General features: G+C 49.9%; 1 protein-coding gene across 2 annotated transcripts; it reads left to right on the top strand.

The window, feature by feature from the left end:
• Positions 1-1761: 1761 nt before the first annotated feature.
• On the top strand, positions 1762-16860 carry SERPINA11 (serpin family A member 11). Of its 2 annotated transcripts, none has more exons than XM_060620660.3 (5): positions 1762-1895; positions 5435-6080; positions 11402-11675; positions 14434-14581; positions 16451-16858. In XM_060620660.3, the coding sequence occupies exons 2-5, from the start codon at positions 5438-5440 to the stop codon at positions 16652-16654; spliced, it is 1269 nt and encodes a 422-aa protein (XP_060476643.3). In that variant the 5' UTR covers positions 1762-1895; positions 5435-5437; the 3' UTR covers positions 16655-16858. The 2 variants fall into 2 exon arrangements, with proteins under 2 accessions (XP_060476643.3, XP_060476644.3); XM_060620661.3 differs by lacking the exon at positions 1762-1895 and adding an exon at positions 2846-3010 and having other exon boundaries at positions 16451-16860.
• Positions 16861-17354: the final 494 nt, after the last annotated feature.

Here is a 17354-nt window from a genome sequence, read left to right as displayed (position 1 = left end):
CAGATTCGGTCTCCTGGGGGGCCTTTGTGTTTTAAAGTGCCTGTGGTGGGAATGCAAGCTGGTGCAGCCGCTCTGGAAAACAGTATGGAGGGTCCTCAAAAACTAAAAACAGAACTACCCCACGACCCAGCAATTGCTCTACGAGGCATTTATCCACGGGATACAGGTGTGCTGTTTTGAAGGGACACATGCACCCCCAAGTTTATAGCAACACTATCAACAATAGTCCAAAGTATGGAAAGAGCCCACATGTCCCTCGATGGATGAATGGATAAAGAAAATGTGGTATCTATATACAATGGAGTATTACTCGGCAATCAGAAAGAATGAAGTCTTGCCATTTGCAACTATGTGGATGGAACTGGAGGGTATTAGGCTAAGTGAAATTAGTCAGTCAGAGAAAGACAAAAATCATGTAACTTCACTCATATGAGGACTTTGAGAGACAAAACCGATGAACATGAGGGAAGGGAAACAAAAATAATATAAAAACAGGGAGGGGGACAAAGCAGAAGAGACTCTTAAATATGGAGAACAAACAGGGTGGCTGGAGGGGTTGTGGGAAGGGGGATGGGCTCAATGGGGAAGGGGCACTAAGGAATCTACTCCTGAAATCATTGTTGCACTAGATGCTAACTAATGTGGATGTAAATTTTAAAAAATTAAATTAAAAAAAAAAAAAGAGTGCCTGTTGATTGGGGCCACTGTGCCAACCCGGACGTGCTTTTGTTTTGCTTTATGCATATGATAATATAATTCTACTCTAACCTTTTATTGTGGGCGGGGGTTTGTATAAATAAGATACTCGCTCTTTGTGAGAAATTAGATGAATGCAAAAATTTACAAAGAAGAACATAAAAGTCACCCCAAGGTGACTTGCCATCACCAAAATTTCACTCACACGAAATACTCATTTAGTTCCAGGCTTCGTTCTAGATCTTGGGTGATTCATGGTGAACAAGACTCAGTGGTACCTTTTATGGGGATTCAAAATAGCAGGAGAGAAGATTTTGCTCCGTTTTCCAATTTCCGTCTATCTTTTTCTTTTTCTACATATGGACAATATTTATTTAAAGCATCAGTAAAGGGATGCCTGGGTGGCTCAGTCAGTTAGGTGTCCAACTCTTGATTTTAGCTCAGGTCACGATCTCACGGTTCATGACATTGAACCCCGTGTCTGGCTCTGTGTTGGCCAAGAAGCCTGCTTGGGATTCTCTCTCTCCCTCTCCCTCTGCCCCTCCCCTGTGCCTACCCTCTTTCTAAAAAATAAATTTTTAAGTGTCAGTAAAGGATTAGAATGGTAAGAATCAATAAGATATTGGAGCCTCACCACCCACTTCACGAGCAAGTAATTTAACCTCACGGAACCTCAGTGTCCCCATCTGTTAGGTAGGGATGATTGTGCCTCTCTCCCGTTCTTTTTCTGTCCAGTTTTATTGAGAAATAACCCATGTACGTCGCTGTGTGTGTTCAAGGGGTGCGGCATGATGGTCGGGTTTACGCATGTGGTGAAATGATGACCCCAATAGGAGGCGTTAGCGTCTCGCATTCTTATCGTGAGGGTGATCTGGAAAGCTGTCCGGAACCCACAAAACTCCCGTGATGGTTCAGCAGCAACCGCATCGCGACCCCTGCCGTCATCACCGGTATCGGGATATCCTCAAGGGGAGTTGGGTCCGGAATCATGACTCACTGTTTGTAGGGCAGGCAGGCAGGACAGAGCCTTCAAAAAAAAAAAGGTCCCTTCCTGTTCGCCGCGCACAGTCTTTGCACCGTTCCAGGAATGGACCTGGCAAATATTGACCAGGACGCTGTGACCCTCCGACACCATTTCCTGTGGGTAGGAAGCCACGCGGTGCTGACGACCCGGGGCCCCCAGCCCAGGGAGCTTTGCTGTGAGTACCTGGCTTATGCGGGGGCGGCTCTGCCCCTCTCTCTCCCTCCCTGTCCCTCTCTGTCCCTCCTCCTCCCCCTCCTCTGGCTTTGGCAGCAGGGAGAGGAGAAATGAGGCCCCTAAAGGAAAAATACGATGATGTACTGCTTCTGAGCTTTGAGTCGGAACTCCAGGTTTCAAGTGACCTTTTATGGAAAGCTTGGTCATCAGAAACTTTGAGAGAGGAACTCCCAGTATTCCTGGGAGAGACAAGAAAGCAGAGTAACACAGCCCAAAGCAAGACGACAACGTTGCTGCAGCAAATTTACTAGAGACTCGGTTGTAGCAAAAGGCTTGAGCTTCAGAGCCCTTGTCTGGAATCCGAACCACCCTCCAGGCACTTAACAGGTGCCTATCTTGAGCCTGCGTCCAGTGTCCCCATAGGCACAAGAAGGCACCAATTCCTGTGTCTTAAGACTCTCGTACGGATTCAACCTAGTGACACGCGCGAAGTACCTTTCGCGCGCTGGCACTTGGGCCGGCCACTCTTCACTGCCTGTGACTGTTCTGGCATTTCGAGAGCTTTCTCTCTCCCACCCAACTCCAATAGCACGCCCTTCTCCAGTCTCTGAGACGATCCAAAAAAATAGCGGACCCCCCTGCATTTGAGAATACACCTGGCTGGGAGGAGGCTGTGATACACCAGATAAAATATCCCCACACAAAATAAACAATAAGTGGGAATATTATCATTAATTACTGGAGTTCTTAGTCTTCCCCTGGGATCTTTCTGGAAGAGAAATAAAGAAATAGATTAGGTGTAATTACACCCAGCTTCTGTAGAAAGCAGTGACAATTCAATTGCACGCTTCCTACATGTCGGGTGTTTCACACACCGTATGCCTTGTAATCCCTAAGTGACTCCGCCCCCGGAAGGTGGGCATTGTCCTTTGCATTTTGCAAATGTGGACACTGCCGGTCAGAGAGTTTTCCTTCCCACAGTGGGATCCACAGATCCCACAGTGAGATACTGCAGAGCCTTAATTCAAACCCAAGCCCTCTGACTTTTCATCCTCTTTGGGAAATAGAACCTTCTGCAAGTCTGGCGATCCTTGGGGTGCAGAAGGGTAGAAAACGGTGAGTTCAGCGGGATAAAAAGAACCAACCAGTTTTATTACAGCTGTATTTCTTTTTTTTTTTTTAATGTCTATTTATTTTTGAGAGAGAAGGAGAAAGCACGCTAGTGGGGGAGGGGCAGAGAGAGGGGGACAGAGGATCAGAAGCGAAGCACAGAACCCAATGTGGGACTCAAACTCACAAGCCGAGAGATCGTGACCTGAGCTGACGTCGGACGCTTGCTGACTGAGCCACCCAGGTGCCCCACGGCAGCTGTATTCCTGATTTTCTCCAGGAGCAAACTGATCTTTAAATTGTTTGACTTCCCAGCGTGAATGGAACCCGACGTTAAGGGAGCCCACCAGAGCTTTGCGGGAGGGAGGGAGGTCACGGCCTTGGGAAATCGCCCGCAGTACTTTGTCCAGCAAAGTTTCAACATAACTGATAATCAGGCTGTACTGGTCCCTCCCAACAACCGGCCTTTGGGGCGTTTAGGGCCCCGAGTGCTATAAACCGTCTAAAAATAATGATCTCTCCCACACCACCGTGGCACCTGTAAGGGACCCAGAAAACATTGGTTTGCGCAAACGGTGCCGATTAAGACACAAATGTGGGGCGCCTGGGAGACTCAGTCGGTTGAGCGCCAGACTGCGGCTCAGGTCGCGACCTCACCGTTCGTGGGTTCGAGCCCCGCGTCGGGCTCTGTGCTGACGGCTCGGAGCCTGGAGCCTCCTTCAGATTCTGTGTTTCCCTCTCTCTCTGCCCCTACCCCCCTCAAAAATAAATTTAAAACATTTTTTTAAAAAAAGACGCAAATGTTATCAAGACAGAGGAGCACCAAGAATCGTGTGGTCAGCGGAAGGGTCAGTTCTGAAGGGAGCAGGGGGACGACACTGTCCTTACTGAGGATATCGAGGTCCGGGGGGGAGAAGGGGAGGGCTCCAAGTGGCCATGTGACAGCATGTGCTCTGTGAAGATGTGCGGTGTGTGCATGGAGACCCTGAAAGGGCACTAGATGAGGGTCAGAATGAGCAGAGATCAGCCACGTCTATGCTGCAGCGTCACCTCGAGCTGGAGCTCCGTTCCATCCCCTGAGGAAGGAGTCTCCTGCCCCTGCACCACTTTGACATCCTGAAAGTAGCTCGAAGGCTTCTCTGGCACATTCTATAACCTGAAGTATAAGAGAGACAGTATTCATTTCCTAGGGCTGCTGCTACAAAGCACCACACCCCGGGGGGTCTCAATGACAGACAGGTATGGCCCCACCGTCATGGTGGCCGGAAGTCCAAGATCAAGGTGTCCACAGTAGACCACTTCCTTCTGAGGCTGGGAGGGAGAACCCTCTCCAGGCTCCTCCCCGAGCTGCTGGGGGTTTGCTGGCCACCTCTGGCATCCTCGGCTGTAGGAGCATCACCCCGATCTCGGCCTTTGTCTCCACAGGGCTGTCTCCCTGTGTGCGAGTCTGTGCCCAAGTGTCCCCTTTGTAGAAGGACACCAATCATATTAGATCAGGGCCCATCTAATGACTAATTATACCTCAACTACCCCATTGCCAAACAAGATCGCATTCTGAGACACTGGGGAGTAGAGCTTCAAGCTATGAATTTGGGGGGTGCACAATTCAACACAGGTCAACAGGCATCTTCCCTAACCCTCTGCATCAATTAAGATACAGCCGTTGCATGTGACAAGGGCTGCATGTGACAGCTGCTGCTTCAGACAGCAAGTCTGATGGAGACAGAGTCGGTCTGTGCTCCCGGGCTCCGTCCATCGTGTGGCTTTGCCACCCCTCGTGGGTGGCCCGCATCCACCGGGCCCCCGTGACTCACCACCACATCAGCACCCCAGCTAATGAAAACCCCAAACACTAGAGAACACTCCCCTTTCCTTGGGGACCTGACCCAAGAGCGGCTCCCCTCATCCTCTCCCTTCCAACGGGCAAGGGTGGAAGTTGATGTGGCCTCACCTCGGTGCTAGCAAGACCCAGCGTCCCTCACTGTCACAGTGTCCTGAACGTCTGCTCCGTAGTCACCCCAATCCTTGAAAGGTGATGAGTGATTCAAAGAAACACTTGAAAGAAGAAAAAGAAAGGAAAAAGGAAGGAAGGAGGAGGGAGAGGGAGGGAGGAGGAGGGAGGCGGAGGGAGGTCAGAGGTGGGGGAAGAGAGGAAGAGAGAATAAACCAGGGAAGTTTCTTTTTATAGCCCAAGTCCTTTTGTCAACAAAACCTTGTAGACATATTAATAGTCAAGCAGATTTAGGGCAGCTCTTCAGACTTAGGGGAGAGCGACAGAGCCCCGCCGGCTCACCTCCCACCTCGTCCTCTGCAGGGCCCCTCATGACACCTGTGCGGGGTACAGCTTGGGCGTGAGGCTCACTGGGCGAGCCACGGGGACCCTGAGGTTCCGGACGCGGTAGAATGGCGTGTTCACTGTCTTGTTTTCAGAGGATGGGTCCAGCTTGGCTGTGGCTGCTGGGAGCAGCGATCCTGCCCTCTGTCCATTGTCGGCCCTTTCCTGCCCGTGGAGATAAGAGTCCGGGGGCGCCTCCAGCCCCCAGCGATCAGCTGTCCGCGCCAGCCCCCGCCTACCACAAAATCACACCGACCATCACCAACTTCGCCTTGCGCTTGTACAAGCAGCTGGCCGTAGAAGCCTCGGGCAACATCTTCTTCTCCCCGGTGAGCATCTCCACCACCCTGGCCCTGCTCTCTCTGGGGGCCCAGGCTGACACCCCAACTCAGATCCTGGAGGGCCTTGGCTTCAACCTCACGGAGATCTCGGAAGCGGACATCCACCGGGGTTTCCAGAGCCTCATCCACACCCTTGACCTGCCCAGCCCCAAACTTGAACTGAAAGTAGGCAACTCCTTGTTTCTGGACAAGCAGCTAAAGCCTCGGCAGCACTTTTTGGACACCGTCCGGGAGCTGTACGGAGCGTTTGCTTTTTCTGCCAACTTCACAGATCCCGCCACGACCAGGAGGCAGATTAACGAGTACGTGAGAAAGCAGACGTACGGGCAGGTGGCCGACTGCCTCCAGGAGTTCACGCGAGACACGCTCATGGTTGTCCTGAATTACATCTTCTTCAAAGGTGAGGGCTGGCTCGGGCCGAATCCCTTCCGCCTCCTTGCCCCTGAAAGGCACCTGTCTTGAAGGCTTGCAACGGCTCCATATATTTAAAGCGTCTTAGAGGGCTACTTCTTGACTTACCAACATTCGTTTGCTCTTGCCATTTCCTTCTGTTCAGTTTTTACTTATTTTTTGTTATGCACCCTATCATGCTCTCCTAGGAATGACTCCTCTTTTAGAAAAATTTTATTTTTTGTATGACTGTCTATCTTGAGCATAGACAAATTTTTTTAATGTTTATTTTTGAGAGAGAGCGAGAGATAGAGTGCGAGAGCGGGGGGGAGCAGAGAGAGAGGGAGACACAGAATGCGAAGCAGGCTCCGGGCTCTGAGCTGTCAGCACAGAGTCCGGTGCGAGGCTCGATCCCATGAACCGCGAGATCCTGACCCGAGCCGAAGTCAGACGTTCAACCGACTGAGCCACCCAGGCGCTCCCGAGCATAGAAAAGTATATAGCATTTTAAAACCACCATATACTCCCCCCGCCAAGAATGAATGTTTACATTTTACCATTGGCTTCAGATTTTTATTTTATTTTTTTAAAAAATGCAATGTTGCAGGTAGGGTTCACCTGCACCCTTTTTGCACCCTTTTTTTTTTTTTTTGCACCCTTCCCTGGTCCCATTTCCTCCCAGAGGCAACCACTGTCCCATGCGTTCTAAATTTTACCAGAATTGTATCATCCTGTACATATTACCTCGGGCTTATGTTTTAGTGCCCTCACCACATCTTAATTTGTGTGAACAGCTTATTAGCCTATTGTGACTGCCATGTGAACACTCGCTCCCTGTAGGGCTCATTTCTTTTACTCGGGTTATTTCCTGACTTAGTAGCATGTATCTCGATTGTGATGCTAGGAAAGTGAGCTCCTCCATTGTTTTAAACTCAGGTCCATTCAGATGTTGTTTGTTTTTACCTGATGTTTGTGTCTCTTCCGGGATCCACATTACCCTGGATCGCCACTTCATTGGGGGCTCCTCTGGACTGTGACGGTTTCTCAGACTTTCCTTGCTTGTAATGACCTTGCCAGTTTCGGCGAGGTACTCGGTAGCATGTCTGTAAGTTGGGACTTGCTTGTTTTTCTCATGATTAAAACTGGGGTAATGGGACAGGGAGAGGAGGGCCACACAGGTGAAGGGCCATTCTTATCACATCACGCCAAGGACAGTCACTCTCGGCGTGACTTACCACTGTTGATGTTGACTTCGACCATCCGGCTAGGGTCACGCCTGTCATATTTCTCTGTTGTGAAGTTACCCTTTTCCAAATTGCCAGACTGTGCTCTTTGGAGGAAGTCACCGTGCGCATCCCACACTTCGGGAGTGGGAAGTTATGTTCCCTCTCCTTGAGAAAGGAGGACCTACCTCAATTATTTGGAATTCTTCGGTATGGGAGATTTTTCTCTTCTCTCGCATTTATTTGTTCAATCATTTGCTTACATCATTATGGACTCAAGGGTATTCATTTCATATTCTGGGTTGTAATCCACTAATACTTAGTTTTGTTGGTTAAAATTTTCTGGCACTGATCATCAGGAGAACTTTCCAGTTGGTTCCTTGATATGCCCCCATCATTGCTGATTTTTTTTCCTTTCTGGAGCACTTCCTCGCTTTCTGGCAGGACACCTCAAGCTCATCTTTTATAACTCCTGCCCCACCCCGCCCCACCCCTGCCCCAGAAAACGTCTCTGTCTCTCCACGCTGCCATCTAGCTGATTCCTTCCACCCAATTTCCCTTTTACTAATTACCTCAAAAGCCATGCTACTTATTATTTCAAACCCATCCACTGAGTTCTCGATCTCACTGACTGTGTTTTCGCCTTGAGGTCTTAGTTTTTCAAATCTGCCTATCGTTTCGTCCCAGTGGCCCATCTGATGAATTTTAGTCCTTCCGTTTTTTTAACACACTTTTATTTTATTTATTTTTTTTAATTTTTTTTTCTAACGTTTATTTATTTTTGAGACAGAGAGAGACAGAGCAGAAACGGGGGAGGGTCAGAGAGAGGGAGACACAGAATCCGAAACAGGCTCCAGGCTCTGAGCCGTCAGCACAGAGCCCGACGCGGGGCTCGAACCCACAGACCGTGAGATCATGACCTGAGCCGAAGTCGGACGCTCAACCGACTGAGCCACCCAGGCGCCCCTTAACACACTTTTAAAAATGTCTTTTGGATTATTCCGTTATCTGGAGATCTTGAACTGTGAATTCTTGGGTTCGTTACCCCAACTCCTTCTCTTTCAGGAGAGGATTGAGATTTTCAGCTTTGAGCTCATCTTCAGTGGAAATTATCTTTTTGTGAGTTTCTTATGGCCTGTTGTGGCAAGGTCTCTGGGAGACAATTTCACATTTGCCTCTGGTATAGTCTTATTGGTTTCCCTGATTCTATTTTAATTTCTAGGTTGGGGAGTCCCTGCCCCGAATGAGTAATAACAACAAAGAACCCAGAGCAGGTGACTCCTCCCATCCACCCCTCAGCCCGGGAATGTGGTGACCTATCCTACCTCATCCCTGGGCTGCTTAACAGAGTTTTCCAATCCAGTCTTCCCGGACGGGGAAGGGATTGCCTTTCGTAGCTTTTGACTATTTGCAGAGAGATCGGTCCCAAGCGTGGTCCTGAATTTTATTTATTTCCCCTGAGAAGGCATGAAGCACCACCCCTGAAGGGCTGTATCTGATTCTGATAACCCCTGAGCCAAATGACTTCCAAATCAGAGACACACATTCCTGCTTTGTATCTGGAAGCTTTGAGTCTTGTTGTTGAACTCAGCTGTTTATTTATTTATTTATTTATTTATTTATTTATTTTTCCATTAGAGCAGACAAAGGAAAAGCTGGGAGAGGGGACTTACTTGAGTTTCTTCTTGGGGGACAGTGCTTGTGGCAGGTGACAGCATGGGGACCCACGCAAGACCGGCACTTGCAGCAGATGACCTTGTCATAGTCCCATTCCTGGGCCGGCTGGTGGTGGGAAGGCCCAGCGATGCCACCTCCCAGGTGACACACCGAGCACAGGGTGACTCTTCCTGGACATCGTAGCCTGAGAGAGGACGGCCATCCTCCAGCTGTTTGCCCGCAAAAATTAGATGCCCCCCTTGTCTTGGAGTTTTGGCTTTGACATTCTCAGGGGTGTCACTGGGTTCGACCGTGATGGTGATGGGGCTGCCCGTCAAGGTCTTCACAAAGCTCTGCCTCTCTGCCTCTGCCACAAGGCCACGGCCCCCAAACCACTCAGCCGCCTAGTCAAAGGGAAAGAGAGGTCAAGTATGTTTAAAATGTTTGCCGAGTGAATGATTTCAAGTCGAACTTAGGTCTCGTTTTGAGGCCTCTAGGAACGGTATTCATTAATTTGTTTTCAAATATACATCGAAATTAGTCAGAGAAAGACAAATACCGTATGACTTCACTCTTATGTGGAATTTAGGATACAAAACAGATGAACACAAGGAAGAGAAGCGAAAATAATATAAAAACAATATAAAAATAATATAAAAACAAGAGGGGTGCAAAACACAGCAGACTCTCATGTTTAAATACAGAGAACAAACTGAGGGCTGCTGGCGGGGTTGTAGGTGGGGGGATGGGCTCAACGGGCCAGGAGCATTAAGGAAGACACTTGGTGGGGTGAGCACTGGGTGTGACACATAGGGGATGAATCTCAGGAATCTACTCCTGAAATCATCATTGCACTATATGCTAACTTGGATGTAAATTTAAAAATAAATAAATTAATGAATGAATGAATTAAATATACATCAAGTACTTACTACGTTTCAGGGACTTTGTTAGCGTCTTGGGGAACTTTATGAATAAGATAGAGTTTTCCTACCGTTATGTAGCTCATAGTCCCAGGAGAGCTGCAAATAAGTAAAAAGGCCATTGCAACTCAATGGGACAGTAAGTTCTGCTTGAGTCGGCATGGGTGCCATGGAGCTCTTGAAAGATACAGCTTTCCAGACTTGGGGAGTGAGGGAAGGCTTCCTGGAAGAGAAGGCATCTAAGCCCAGACATGAAGAGTGAGTTGGATTTACTCAAGCCAAGAGGCCGTAAGAGAGGTGGGGAAAAGAGGGTTCAGGTTGAAAGCCCAGTGCGTGCAGAGGTCCAAGGAAAAGAAAAAACTATGGCACTTTCAAGGAACTGAAATGAATCTAGTCGGACTAGAACACAGAACACAAGAGCGCAGTGCCTGGGGGACAGTATCAAGAGTTGCGATTAAAGGATAAGCAGGAACTGTGTGGAGAATTCTAGGATTTACCTGCAGGATACCAGAATTACCAAGAAGTTTGAAGCAGTGGCGTGGCATGATCACATCTGTTTTAAAACGATCAGTCTGGCTACAATCTGGAAAATGGTTTGGAGGAGAGGAAGGGTGGGAGAACAGAGACTAGTCAGGAGGTTCTCGAAGGGCTCCAAAGTAAGGAAGGTGGCCGCTTTGGATAAAGTTGCAGCCTTGGAGGTGGAATCGGCAATACTTGGCCACTGATGGGATGTGGGCAAGAGGGACAGGATGAGCCAGCTTCCCATCACCAAGACCAGGGCTCTCAGGAGGCCAAGTCTGGAGGCTGTGGTGCGTGGAGACCGTAAGGAGAAAGAGAGGATACTGCACACGTGGACAAGGCTGTGACCCACAGATGCCACATTTCTTGTGTCTTAATGAGCTTTTTGGCATGATACGTAACATTTTATTAACTGAAATCTTTCTCCTTTTTCAACCTGAGTATTAGGAAGTTCAGAGGTGGTGGGGGGCGGGAGGGGGCTCTTGACCTTCTCTGTAGGAGATTGTTTAGCGTGGCAGTGAAGGGTCAAGTCAGTGTGTGCAAAGAACATGAGCTGGGGAGCCGGTCAAGCTCCAGTCCCTGTCCTACCACCTAATGGCTCTGCAAATTGGGTATGCTTCTATAAATTCCCAGGGACTCAGCTTCTCGTTGCTGACATGGAGATCCTAATACTTGTTTAATATTAATGTTCATGCAGATGTAAAGAGATAATGCCTTGCACGTGGAAGGTGGTTAATAGATAGAAGAACCTTTTAGCTTCTTGAAAGTTACATTGCTCTGAAATGGAACAAAATCGTAGACCATTGGAGCTTAAGTTCTGGGGGGCTCACTCTGGCGGCTGAGCCGGCCCTAAATTCTGGCCCCCTGATTCTGTATCCACGCCACTTCTCTGCCTTATATTTATATACACCCCAAGAGGAAATCACCAAACCAGTGCGGCTTAGTACGTGTCTGCCCACAGTTGCTCTCTTGGAGTGTGTTCTCATAGTTTATCGATTTTGTGTCCTAAGCTAAGTGGAAGCATCCTTTTGATCGCTACCAGACCCAGAAGCAAGAAAGCTTCTTTGTGGACGAGCAGACCTCCCTCCGCATCCCCATGATGCACCAGAAGGAAATGCACAGATTCCTCTATGACCAGGAAATGGCTTGCACCGTCCTGCAGATAGAATACAGTGGAAACGCCCTGGCCCTGCTGATCCTCCCCGACCCAGGGAAAATGGAGCAGGTGGAGGCAGCTCTGGAGCCAGAGACCCTGAGAAAATGGGATCGACGGCTTGTGCCCAGGTAAGTGTCAGAGCAGAAGGACCCCAGCAGACTTGATTCAAGAATCCAGGCCGGCCTTGATCAATGCCAACTGCAAAAGCCCAACCCTTAGGTTTGGCTCATTATTCTGCCCGTCAACTAACCTATGTGGGTTTGGGGCAATTTTCTTGCCTTTTGGGTCTCCAATCGCCTCAAATGTAAAATGAGGTCATAATAACTGCCCCCATCGGGTTGCTTGGAAGATTGATCAAGTTAATACATATAAAGTCCCGAGACTGGTCACGATAAGTGCTCAGCAGGCATGCATCATTCGTATCCCTTCCCGAGGGTTTCTCTGGCCAACTGTCCTTCCTCTGGTTTCTCCCTTTTCCCCGAATGATTTACCACCAGAATGTAGCGAAGTGTAGGCAAAAAAAAATCAGATGAAGGGCAATTATGAAGAATACTTATGACTCCCACGGAACAGTGTATATTTCTCAAAAGAGCTCCTACTTTTTTTTAGTTTACTTAAAAATTCATTTGACCAAAACGTAGAAGAAAGAGACACCACTACCTGTGACACAGTTGCGAGAATCTCCATGAACAGGGTAGGTTTTATTTAGGTGCCCAATCTGCTAGTGCACCTCCTGGGTGGTGTAATGCTGAATGAACAGGAGTGAGGGATTCTGTTTTCCTCTCTCTCTGTCCCTCCCCCACCCTCACTCTCTGTCTCTCAAAATAGACGAACTTAAAAAAGAAAAGGAAAGAGAATATCTGTTCTCTCTCTCAATTCGGTGGGTGGACTGGGCTCGGCCGAGTGGTTCTCACTTGGGGCTTTCCTGCACTAGAGTCAGATGCTGGCTGGGGCTAGAGCATTGAAGCCTCAGGTGTCTCCTGGGCTAGCTGTCTCCTCAGATAAGGGCTGAGCAGGTGTCTCTCTCTCCGTGCAGCATCTCCAGGAGACTAGCTTGGGCTCCTGCACGGCAGCTTGGTGCAGCTGATGTTGTTATATGGCAGCTCAGGTCTCCGGGAAGGGGTGTTCCCAAAGACAGGCAGCGAAAATTCCTGCTCTTTGAAGATCTGGGCTCCAAAGTGTCTCTTCTGTCATATTCTTTCGGCCGGAGCAGTCACGGAGCCCACCCTGGTGTGGGGGGAGGGTGCATATACCAAAACTCCTGATGGCCGACTTGAAGTTCTAATACACCATCACTTGGTAGGTACCAGCCGCCCTTGTGCCCACAGGAGCCTCCCCTCAGCTCCCCAACCGCACTGAGGGGTAGGAAAAGGTGTTTGTGTTTGGGCAGAGATTCAGGTACCAAGTAAGAGAGACAGAGGTCAAGGACCTCTGCCCTTGAGAGGACAAGAAGAGAACAGCCCTGTTGTCTATGAATCCACATAACTGTGGCTGGTTTCTGATTCCAGCCCCATATTCTCAAGCCCCCCTGGGGTGAGCCTGTCCCTTCCCCCCAGCACAGAAGGAAATACCATAGCATCTTCTAGACCAACAGATTTTCCCTCCAGAAGGTCTGTTTTGACCTCTCGCTCTGACTTTCACGAAGCAAGACCAACTGAAGTTATTTTTCTAAGCCTCAGACGTCCCCTGTTCCTGGTCCTCGCGCCAGAAAGTTATGATACCACAGCAACACTGGGCGGCTTTCCGACACGAATAGTTCAGACTGCCAGGCCTCCCTCCGTTCAGCTGTGAGGAAGGTTCGCTTGCCCAGGGGACTCGGGCTCACTGGCACCTGTTCATTCCTCATTGATGTGGGTCGAACACCTGCTGTGTGTTGGGCTCTCAGCCAGACACGCCTCTATTAGACTCGACTCAGACCCCTTCATGGCTTGGGCCTGCCCTCAGGGCTCCCTGCGGACAGTTTGCCGAGTGGGCCGAGACAGCCTTGTTTTCTGTTTCCCACGACCTTCCCCAGCTCTTCGCTGTTCAACCCTTGACTTCCAACTGTCTCGTACTTCCCCTGGGCATCTGGACACTCCTATTGCCCCAGCAGTTAACTGGCAAGGACGTGATCAGCAGCTTTAGGGTCTGAATTCATCAGAAGCAAAGGTTTCCAAGCCGGTTCTTACCTAGCCCAGCTTGCAGGTGCCCTGCTCTGGCAACAGTCAAGCAATAATCGAGAAGAAGAATCCCAAGAATGGAAGGACAGACTTAGTGTCAAAGGAGACTTGTGACTTTACCACGGGCAGGGTGCTGATCTGATGGCAAAGGCCAGTCGTGGGGCAGAGATTGGCCCACATTCTACACACGCTTTCGGTCGTAAGATCCTCACGATGGCCCGAGGCCCAGACAGGAAGAGCTGACAGTGGCTTATATTAGGGGGTTGCCAGCAGACAGATTCAGGATTCAGTTTTGAAGCGGGGCCAGCAGAACCTGATGATTAATTGGATGCAGAGGCGGGAGAATGTTAGCAGTATTTACCTTGCGTGGCTGTTATTTGCATTCGATCAGTTAAGCCTTGTGAAATCCCTTGCCCGATGTAGAAAGTCCTCCAAAAACGTGCCCAAGATGAGGACACATAGCCATGCTGGGAGTCTTCTCAGATCCAAACACAGGAGGGCTGAGGAGGTCACAAGAGGTCTGGAAAGGTCCGAAGAGGAGGGAGCTGCGGGGGGGGGGGGGGGGGGGTGGAATGTTCTCTCACAGCAGGGAATATTGTGGTAGGCCCGGCTCCCCCTCACCCTGGGAAACGCTTCTCCCTCCCAAAGCTGGGGACAGCCTACAGACCCGGCGGGAGCAGCACAGTTAATGAGACCACACCTCCTCTCTGTCTGATTCTCCCTCCAGCCTGTTGGATTTACACCTGCCAAGGTTTTCCATTTCTGGAACATACCACCTTGAAGAAATACTTCCCCACATTGGTCTCACCAACATCTTCAACCTAGAAGCTGACTTATCAGGAATCACTGAGCAGCTCAACAAAACCATCTCCCGGGTAAGGTGGTAAATATGGATGGAGGGGACAGTCTTTTCTCCTTTGAAGTGTGCGTTTGAAAGTCAAGTTTCCCTTTTCTTTTCCTATTCTGGGTCTTGATCGCCATCTACAAGGCTTATTTTCAGGGGCAGCGCTCTTTCCACCTCTCCTCTCTATCCTTCGGAGCAGGGACACCGAGTCCTGAAGAGACACGCGCTAGGGGTCATCCACAGTGCCAGAATTTTCCCAGGTGTGGGAAAAGCTTTGCCTTCATTCCCCATACTTCCCCAAGGGCAGGCATTGAAACTCCATCTGTCTTTGTTATAGTTAGAGAGAGTAGTGGGGCATGAATACAAAAATGTATCCACCAGCCTTGCTGCAGAGACCCGTAAGCCCCAAATCTCAGTGCATTATGGTGACAGTGGCCTATTTCCTGTCTACGGTACATGTCAGAGGTATGTTACTACCACAGGCCTGTAGACTTACTTCACACTGCGTCTCCCTTCCAGGATGCAGGAGAAAGGAGAAGTCCCTGTATGGGACATGCCATTCCCACGGTGATGGGAAAAAAGCAAGAGAAACTGTGTGATCGCTCTCCGCGTTTCTCTTCACTGTGGCCTGTGTCAAGGCCCCTCACGTGCTGCTGGCCAAAGCAAGTCCCGTAGTCAAGATGGCCATCAGTGGGGTGGGTCTGTGTTCTCTTCCAGAAGGAGGCCATTGGTAGTCACAAGGCGTGGGTGGGGATCCATGACTCTCTAATAGGAAGAGAGAGTTAACCACTGGGGATAACCATGCAATTTTCCTTCCCTGCTCTATCTTTTATGGTTTAGGAGAGAGTCATTAATTGTCGCTTGAGTCTTTGCTATAATTTTTTTTTTGAGAGAGAGAGAGAGAGAAAAGACGGGAGTGAGGGGCAGAGAAAGAGAGAATCCCAGGAAGGGCAGAGGGAGAGAGAGAGAGAAGCAGGGCTCACACAAAGCAGGGCTCGAGCTCACCCAAAGCTGGGCTTGTGCTCACCTGATGTGGGACTCGAACTCACGAACCGTGAGATTATGACCCGAGCTGAAGTCAGAGGCTTAACGACACCCAGGCACGCTTTGCTACAAACTTCATAAGGAAAGCATTCTGTCTTTTGCTTGGGAAAGATCAGCTGAGATCAGGAACGTAAAACAAGGCAATAGGGAGTATGTGCACGGGAGTGTGTGTGTGCACGGGAGTGTGTACGTGCATGTGTGTGAACAAGAAGGAAAAGAAATAACTTGGCTTTTTAAAGAACTTATTTTTCAGTGTATCCCTTCATAGAACTTTTTAGAAGTGAAAGGGATTGTCAAGGCCAAAATTTTTCAACTTTTTTTTAAAGCCTCAGAATCCTTTCTTCCGAAGAAACTGTGTGACAATGAGGGTTAAAAAAAAAGGGAATCTTCTCACAGAGGAGGATAGAAGGTTTGGCACATCAGACAACCCGGTTCCCGGAGCTCATGTTAAAAACCACTGATTTAGGCTGAGCAAGTCGTTATAGAGAAGAGGCGACCGAGGCTTAGAGAATGTGCGTGCAGCTCAGAGCGGAAAATGGCCCTCAGCCCGTGTTGCCTGTGCCCAGATGCTTCTGTCATGCTCCCAGAACTTGCCGTTGGGAGTTTGCGGCCAGGTTCATGCTCGGCCCGGCTCAAGCCCATCTGTCTTCTGCCAGAGAGCAAACAGCACCATCAAGGCCAGCCCCCGGGATGTGGAAGAGGGAAGAAGCAACAAAAACGAAGGCTGCAGTTGCCTCCTTGGAAGGCGCCCGAGGGGGTGACTCTACCTCCATCTCCCTAGAACCACACCAGGTGGGATCTGTCCCCTGAAAGCGCCTGGGGCTGATGCTGTCCCTGTCCCCTTCTCCCCCTCCAGGTGTCACACGAGGCGGCAGTGGACATGAATGTGTGGGGAACCAGGGCAGCGGCTGCCTCGGGCCTGCTCTCTCAGCCTCAGGCTCTGAACACAACTTGGGCCCCACAGGCACGTTTCAACAGGCCTTTCCTGGTGCTCTTTTGGGAGGTGACCACTCAGAGTTTGCTCTTCCTGGGGAAAGTCGTCAACCCGGCTGCAGGGTGACCGTAGTGGGAGGCCGGGTGGCAGTTTGTCTGCCCCAGAACAATCAGGAAGGCCGGCAGATGGGCAGCCTGCACCGTGGGCTGCCATGAGGAGCAGTTACTCAGTGTGCAAAGATCCCAATAAAGTCGACCTTGGGTTTTGTGAACATTGAGGTGCAATGTTTACAAGGGAAGGTCAGCGTGCAGAGCAGCCTTGAGCCGTATGTCTTATGATCTCGTGGAACCCAGGATAGACCGTGATTGGATGGTCACAAATGAAAACGGCTCAAGCCGTGCCCATCCCCCCACCATGGGAGATGCCCACCACCCCTTCCATCACAGCGGGTCTTTCCTGAGGGTCCCAGGAAAAGGCACAAAGGACATCAGGAGGAATGAAGAGCTTTCTCCCTTCACGGTGGCTGACCTCGGCTCTACAGCCAAGTGAGGCCGTCCTGAAATGTCAGGGCCCCGGTGTCAGGGACGAGATCACTTTCAGAGGAGACTGGGGCCAGGGCAGGGGCTCCAAATCACGCTCTGTGAAAAGAAGGGGGACGGGGTGGGGATGGCCAGTGCAATAATGGGCCAATGCAGCATGGGAGGTCAAATGCCCAAGGGCAAGATGAAAGAAAGTGCGAGGGTCAACATGGCCGGGTGGGCACAAACGTCGTCTGTGGGATGCACTGGGGAGCCATAACCAGTTGCAATGCAGCCTCTTTAGTGGT

The sequence above is a fragment of the Panthera onca genome, chromosome B3 (genome assembly GCF_046562875.1).
Source record: "Panthera onca isolate mPanOnc1 chromosome B3, mPanOnc1 haplotype 2, whole genome shotgun sequence".
Classification (NCBI taxonomy): Eukaryota; Metazoa; Chordata; class Mammalia; order Carnivora; family Felidae; genus Panthera; species Panthera onca.
This window is presented reverse-complemented; position numbering and strand designations above follow the sequence as displayed.

Coding starts and splice junctions, on each gene's coding strand:
- SERPINA11 (XM_060620661.3), top strand. CDS start 5,438: ATGGGTCCAGCTTGGCTGTGGCTGCTGGGAGCAGCGATCCTGCCCTCT. Junction 11,676..14,433: donor GATCGACGGCTTGTGCCCAG/GTAAGTGTCAGA, acceptor TTCTCCCTCCAG/CCTGTTGGATTTACACCTGC. Junction 14,582..16,450: donor TCAACAAAACCATCTCCCGG/GTAAGGTGGTAA, acceptor CTCCCCCTCCAG/GTGTCACACGAGGCGGCAGT.